General features: G+C 49.4%; 1 protein-coding gene across 7 annotated transcripts in view; it reads left to right on the top strand.

Annotated features, from left to right (window-relative positions):
• Nucleotides 1–7,134, top strand: part of NCAM1 (neural cell adhesion molecule 1) — a 328,666-nt gene that overhangs the window by 257,933 nt on the left and 63,599 nt on the right. For all 7 annotated transcript variants that reach the window (XM_007452216.1, XM_007452215.1, XM_007452219.1 and 4 more), the window contains exons 2-5: nucleotides 2,743–2,817; nucleotides 4,493–4,711; nucleotides 5,760–5,903; nucleotides 6,277–6,414. In XM_007452216.1, the coding sequence (XP_007452278.1) occupies nucleotides 2,743–2,817; nucleotides 4,493–4,711; nucleotides 5,760–5,903; nucleotides 6,277–6,414 (576 nt within the window). The remainder of the gene's footprint in view (nucleotides 1–2,742; nucleotides 2,818–4,492; nucleotides 4,712–5,759; nucleotides 5,904–6,276; nucleotides 6,415–7,134) is intronic.

The raw sequence follows: 7,134 nt of genomic DNA, 5'->3' as shown, positions 1-7,134 counted from the left end.
GGAAAGAGTTTGGGGTTTAGAGCAGGATTTCCACTTACCGTTATTAAACCTAATAATTCAAGGTTTTGCATTTGGGGAAGAATAATCAGCCATTGTGCTTCGGTGGAAAACATCCAAGCGTTGACTTTTCAGAGAGTCTGGGGTTCCTCTGACCTGGCTTTGACTGGCGTCTAGAAGGAGAAATCACTATCTTTTCCATGTGTGCAAAAGGTCAGGCGTCTAAATGGATATCTCTTCTTTAAGAAATCTCTGTGATGATAAATGTGTGCATGGCATCTCGTGAAGCCGGGACTTCCTCTGTAATTCTCATTTCTCACTTCTCTCCTTGGCCCAAAGGTAGATACTGGCCACAGTTGACTATGGAAACTTTTCAGCCTTGCCGTGTTCTCCTGCCTCTTGAGAGTCATGTTCTTTTTGAAAAGAGCTGAAAAAAATGAAGGCTGTTTTTTCACTTGGGATAAGAAAATCCTTCTCAAAGCAGTCAGGGCTCTGTGAGAGTAACAGGATCCATATGCTGAAGCTGGCTGCTAATACACAGCATATGGGCCAGTGAACTTTCCAGGCAGAAATATGCCTCTAATTCTCTAAAGAATGCCCCAGTAAACCCCAGAAAGGACCATTACTTAGGTGACGGATGGCATCGGCGCAGCTTCTGGGCTTCATGGGCCTGTTGTTCCACGGAATGTGAGCCACAGACAGGGATCGCAAAGGTCCTGGTTGGCCTTAAGATGGATGACACTGGCCTGTAGCCCTCTCTATAGGGCCCCGCACTCCCCCAAATACCGCGGGCTTGCTCTGGTCTCTCAGGGGATGTGCATCTGAAGGTAGTTCCTCAGGTTGGCAGGATTATTTGTTAAACTGAGTGGAAACATTTTATCCCCTACTCATAGAGACAGCCTTACGTAATGGAAAGAACACTTACCTGGGAACCAGGTGGCCTGGGCTCTGGGGCCACCCTCGTCCTCACTGGATGTGACCTTAGGGAAGTCACTTTACCTCTCTTTTCTGATCTGGAAAATCAGGAAGCGGGACATAGTGATGGTTGGGACCCCTTCAGCTCCCTCAGGTTAGAACTCAGTGGCCCTGACTCCATCCAGAAGAGAGTGATGGGAGGAACCTGCCACCGCCGGGCACTCCTGCCCCCCGGGTGCCGTGGCCCCGGCATTATATTCCATTGCAGCTCTGTGCACTATGGGTGAAATTCAGGAAACATAGGGGAAGACATTTCACGGCTCTCAGGAAGAATTCCATCCTCGGGCCCCAATGAGTCATCAGCAGCAAACTGACTGAGGGAGAGACAGGCTGCCCTTCAGTTACTATACTATTTCTTCTGAACCAGCATTTGGAAGTCTCTGGACTCCCACTTCGTATTCTCACGGTGGAACCCTCAGGATCCTCTCCCAGCCTGTTCCCGATTCCTCACCATTACCCTCACTCCTCCCCTGTTCCGTTCCTGTCCCACCGAACCATCCCTTTCCCTGCAGCCTCTGCTGGGTTTTTCCATGGGCTGCTTTGTCTGTAGGACAGTTAGGAAGGCTGCGCCCCTGATAGCTGAGTTGCCCTCATGCTCCCCCTTCCCCGCCCAAGCAGGCCCTTTGATCCCTCTGTTCCACTGAGCGCAACCAGGGCTGCTTCTTCATCAAATGAGCGCAGAATGAGACCCACAGCAGCTCTGCAAGGCTATCACCATGGCAACGAGCATTCCCTCCGCTCTACTGTGAAGAGAAAATGGCTGTTAGAAGGAATGGCTAGCTGAGTCTCTATTACTCGGTCTATTTTGTCCAGGCCCCTCCTTTGTACCGGCTTTGAGAAGCTACACGCATTGAACCAAACGTCCCTTAGCTTTTAGCCTGCAGATTTATGTCACCTAAGAGGAGGAAAGGCAGAAGGAAGTTGAATCCCAATGAATAACAGCATTTTTCCTACCCTAAAAGTATATTTTCATGAGGAACAGTTATCTGCTCTAAGCAGATCAACGAGGAACTCCATGAATACAGGAATCTGTGAGATCCGGTGCAATGTATTTTGTCTTATGGGTGGAGTGGAGCGTCTAGATATTCCAATATTGCAGTGCGGTAGCCAAGAGATTCAGGGGACCGCAGGGCACAGACCCCAGCATTTCAGAAGAGTTGACTGACTACTTGGGGTGACGATGTTTGATTGCTGTCTCCTCTTATGCAGAGAGGTGTATTGGTCCTATAGTGGTGAGGTAAGGTGAGTGTTTGTTTGGCATCCCCTGCTTCAAAATCAGTCTGGATCTTCACGTGGAATCCTTCCCCATGGTGGTTAAGCTCCGTGGTGTGGGGAAGTGGCAGGAAACCCTGTGTAGGGTTGTGGAGCGGCAGGCTTCCCTCTTAACACAGCTGTGGGGATGCTGCAGGTTGATGATCCATATGGAACTGGCTGGGCTGCTGTTGCCGTGAATCCCAGACGTGCTGCTGTTTGGAGCAGGACTCTGGGCCTTTTCAAAGGGTCAGAAACCTTTAGTGCAGAGGTCACCCCCAGATCTTCCAGGGGACCCTGCACTGTCTGATAGAGGATATTCCCATTCCACAGGGAATGGCCTGGACCCTGTCCATTCCTGGCCTCGGCATGAGGAACTCTGGTAACAAGTTTTCGAAACCCAAACAACTTCTCTTCACTCTTTCTTGATGTGAGCAGGGAGACTGTTTTTGAATCAAAGCTCTGGTTTCTGTCTCAGAAATCCAAACGTGTGTCTAAAGTGGACATTGTCTTTTCCAGTTTCTCTGCAGGTGGATATTGTTCCCAGCCAAGGGGAAATCAGCGTCGGAGAGTCCAAATTCTTCCTATGTCAAGGCAAGTGCCCGTGTCACACCGCATTTCAGGAAACCCACCCCTCAGAGCAGAGCCAGTGGCCGTGTCTGCCCGGCTGATCGCAGTACGCCTGGAATCCTGGGTCACCCTGTGTCAGGCTCTCAGGGTGACCAGAGAGCCAGGGAAGTGTTCAGACCCCCTTCCTTCCCTTACCAAGGCTGCCCCAGGACAGAGAAATGTGCTATGTGGACTTTTGCTTCGTGATGGAGGAGGTCTAGGGATTTTCTTAGGAAAGTCAGCACAGCCCCCAGACCCCCTGCGCTGTGTACATCCAGAGTCCCATGAATGACACTGGAGAGCAGGGCTGGTGCAGAAAGAATGCTTCAGTGGGTCAGTGTACGGATTATTACAATCCCCCAGAGCAGGAAAATCCAAGACCTAAAGAGTGACTGAAAGAAAACTGAGTTCCAGTACCTCTTTTTGCTGTGAGGACAGGTGCCCTGGGTTTCCCAGCTCGCTAGTGAATTCCAATATTCTGTCCCATTGCCCCAACCAGAGCTTAGAATTTGTTGGACCTGGTGTCCTTGTCTTTTGTTTAGAAAATATGCCCCCCTTTCCACAGCTCAGCTAATTATCAGTAAATGTCCTGTGGAGGAAAGGCTTCATATGTGGCTTTGGAGTCTCTGTATGTGACATGCCTGGGATTTGGAACATGAAAGGACCAGCAAAGAGCTGAGCTAGGTGTAAACTGTCATTGAGCAAGTCGTTTTCGGCAGGGAGGGGCCTTGAAATGCTGTCATGATTTGCGCCAGATGAGGTGGCTGGTGGCCGCTGGATGTGTTCCTTCCAGCTTTGCCTTCATTACAGCAATTGAAATGATCTGGACGTGCGGCCGTGGAGCCCATAGCGCATCTTGCAAATAGCGATATTTATTGAAAACATGATGGGCCCTGAAAGGAAGGCTGCTTCATTTCCACACTAAGCATCTTTGCAGGGCAGGGGGTGTGGGCTGGGGAAGGGTGCTGTGCGGAGAGGCAGGGCAAAGCCATGTCTGGAGATCCCAGAGCCCTTGTTCCAGCTCAGCGTCTGGACAGCTCAGCAGCTGTATCCCAAGGTGCCTAGGGAAAGGATGCAGAGGCGATGCTGGCTACCTTCTTTGCAGCATTTAGGCAGATGCATTTGCCTCTCTGAGACGGGAGTGCTGAAATGACAGTCATGCCAGTTTGTGCAGACAGATGCTGGAATGAAAGTGGTTGGAGTCTACACTCCAAAACTAGCCAGCGTCTCATCTTGCACTTAAGAGACCGTAATCTAAGCCCTGGAAAATAAGCTGATGAGTTGGCTCAGACCAGCCAGCCTTGAGCTCAGATCCCAGCTATACTAACTCTCTTTACCCCCCATTCTGTGAGGTTATAAGCTCCTAGCTTAGTGCCTGGCACACAGTGGGTCCCCAATAAATATCTCTTCTCTTCCCTCACTAGGGATGGGACCACTAGGAGAAATACCAGCACCAGTGTTTGTTGAGTTCTTTCCAAATACTGTTACGGACATAACAGTTAAACGCAGAAACCACCAGCGTGAATGGTCATTCCCCCCCGCTTGTCATCAAGCCTGATGAGCTGTTGCTCAGTAGCTCTTACTGAGTACTCACTTTCACCCTGGAGAGGTCGTTGTCTTTTCAGCATCAGTGGTTTGAAAATAATCTCTTCCTCTTTAGTGGCAGGAGATGCCAAAGATAAAGACATCTCCTGGTTCTCCCCCAACGGAGAAAAGCTCACCCCGAACCAGCAGCGGATCTCGGTGGTGTGGAACGATGACTTTTCTTCCACCCTCACCATCTACAACGCCGACATCGATGATGCCGGCATTTACAAGTGCGTGGTCACTGCGGAGGATGGCACCGAGTCGGAGGCCACGGTCAATGTGAAGATCTTCCGTAAGATCCTCCCCCTTCTCCTTCTTCTGTGTTCCCTGTCCCCTCCTTTGTCTAGGAAGGCACATGGGTAGCAAAGAGAGTGGGGTGGAGTAGAGGACCCACTGAGGGCTTGACAGGGCCTCTTCCCTCCTTTTTCCCTAAGTCTTTTCTGCATCAAGCTAAGAGCTGCAGTACGTTTTTAAATGATCCTCAGCCAACTCCGAACACACAACTGTGTTCATGCTGGTCACAGCTACCTCCCACTGGCCTCCATTCTCTAAACTGAAATTACGCCATTCCCAGAGGACTAGGGTGGGTTCCCCTCTCCCTTCCCCAAGGGTTGACTGACTGTTGTACACTTCAATTTATCCCCTCTTATTTCACTTTTTCCTGCTGGTAATGGAGTGCAGTCTCGGTGGGGTGTGTGGGGTTATTATCTGAACACTCTGTGCCACTCAGAGCGGGTAGTTCCCATTGCCACTGAAACCAGCCTGGAGGTGGCACCTCATTACCTCAATATCATGCATCTGTCCTGTTGGCCAGGGTAATGATGGGTGACAGCCAATGGAACAGTATTGATTGTCACAGTATTTATTGCCATAAGCCTGCTTTTCTTCTGTTGTGTTCTCCAAAATTCTTTCTGCTGTAGACAGGCTGGGGATGGGATGCCAGACAGAGTGGGAGATGGAGGAAGGACTCGTGGCTCCTCCTATTAGTTGTAGAATAAATGTTCTACCAGCTCATTTTACCTGTGCACTGTGTTTCACTGGCTCCATCGCACATGGCGAAGACCCTTGGTAAAGACAATCCTTTCCCTCTGTAGACTCTTTTCTGCACAACGTGTGATAAATTTAGCACTTTGAATAGACACTAATTGCCAAACACGGGTGATATATTCCCCTCCTTGTGCCAGCTGCTCTGCCTGCATCTTTGGCCAAGTGATGGGTGGGACCCCCTTTGGTACCACTGTATATATGGACTCGAATCCAAGCAGTATGGTGCCAGTGAAAAGGGATCTTTGTGGGAGAACCAGCCGTTTTCCCTCACTCTCCTCTTGTTCCTTTTCCAGAGAAGCTCATGTTCAAGAACGCACCAACCCCGCAGGAGTTCAGGGAGGGGGAAGATGCCGTGATTGTGTGTGATGTGGTCAGCTCCCTCCCCCCAACCATCATCTGGAAACACAAAGGCCGAGATGTCATCCTGAAAAAAGACGGTGAGACCTGGCAGCTGCCCTTTCCCCTGGGCCACTGAACCAGCTTCTGAGGCGTTCTAGCCCAAGCTCAGATTCCAGGGTCCCCCAAACCCCATGTCGTTTCCAGATCAAAGGTTGCATGTCTATAGCTTGTATGTTCAAGCACTTGACTTTCTCTCCAAGGAAAAAGACAGATTTCCAATAGACTTTTGCCCTTGGCTCTATGTTGGAGCCAGGGCCACATTTTCTTATTGCAGCTTAGAGCCTCTCCCCACTCCCAGGCCCCGCCCCCCCATAAGCCTGAAAGCAGGCAAAAGGAAAGGCTCAGCCACCTGCCTGAAGATACCAGTCCTCTGACTGATCCTTGGATGAACCTGCACCTTGTCTCTTCTAGTCCGATTCATAGTCCTGGCCAACAACTACCTCCAGATCCGGGGCATCAAGAAAACAGATGAGGGCACTTACCGCTGTGAAGGCAGGATCCTGGCACGCGGGGAGATCAACTTCAAGGACATTCAGGTCGTTGTGAATGGTGAGGAGATCTGTTCTGCTTTCTCCACGGGTACAACCTTGGCTCATCCATGGCAACTGGGTCCACCCCTTCCCACAGCCCACCCCTAACCTCTGCCTTGTCTTGTTTGTTTGTTTGTTTGTTTTTAAACACACTTGTCTTTGGGTCGCCCTCAACTGTGGGGACTTTTAGTGCAGTTCTGGAATGTCCTTCATTATCTTATAACACTAGAAACTTGCCCCACGCTTACTAGTAAATTCTTATTCATCCTTCACTGTCCTTGAGGTTACTGTAACTGTTAAGTTAGTCCCCTGGTTCAGGCTTCAAAGAAAATACTATAATCAATTCAGGCCTCAGAACAGTCAGAATCATAGTCCGTGGGCTTATTAATCTTAATTTGCAGTGTCAAATAAACACACCCATGGAATCGATCTGACATTTACAAGATGTTTACAGGAAATGTCAGTACTAAGAAAATAAGTAACTCATGGTTATATTGCTTTGGATATGGATATATATTTTTTGCCAGACTCTCCCCCTCTCGTTCCTTTGGTAAAAGATAGTTTGTGCACAAGGTTGATTGTGACAGTCCCAGAGAAATGTCACTCTTTGGTGAGTTGGTGCATTTCAAATTGGTATTAACCGTTTAATCACTAGAAGCAGGAGTTTTTAATTTTTTCCAACATCAAGAGCCCCCCCCCCTTTTTTTTTTTTTTGGGGTGAGCAAGTCCTCCTTACTCC

The sequence above is a fragment of the Lipotes vexillifer genome, unplaced genomic scaffold (genome assembly GCF_000442215.2).
Source record: "Lipotes vexillifer unplaced genomic scaffold, Lipotes_vexillifer_v1.1 scaffold743, whole genome shotgun sequence".
NCBI lineage: Eukaryota > Metazoa > Chordata > Mammalia > Artiodactyla > Lipotidae > Lipotes > Lipotes vexillifer.
The sequence above is the reverse complement of the archived record's forward strand: the minus strand, read 5'-3'. Positions and strand labels throughout refer to the sequence as shown.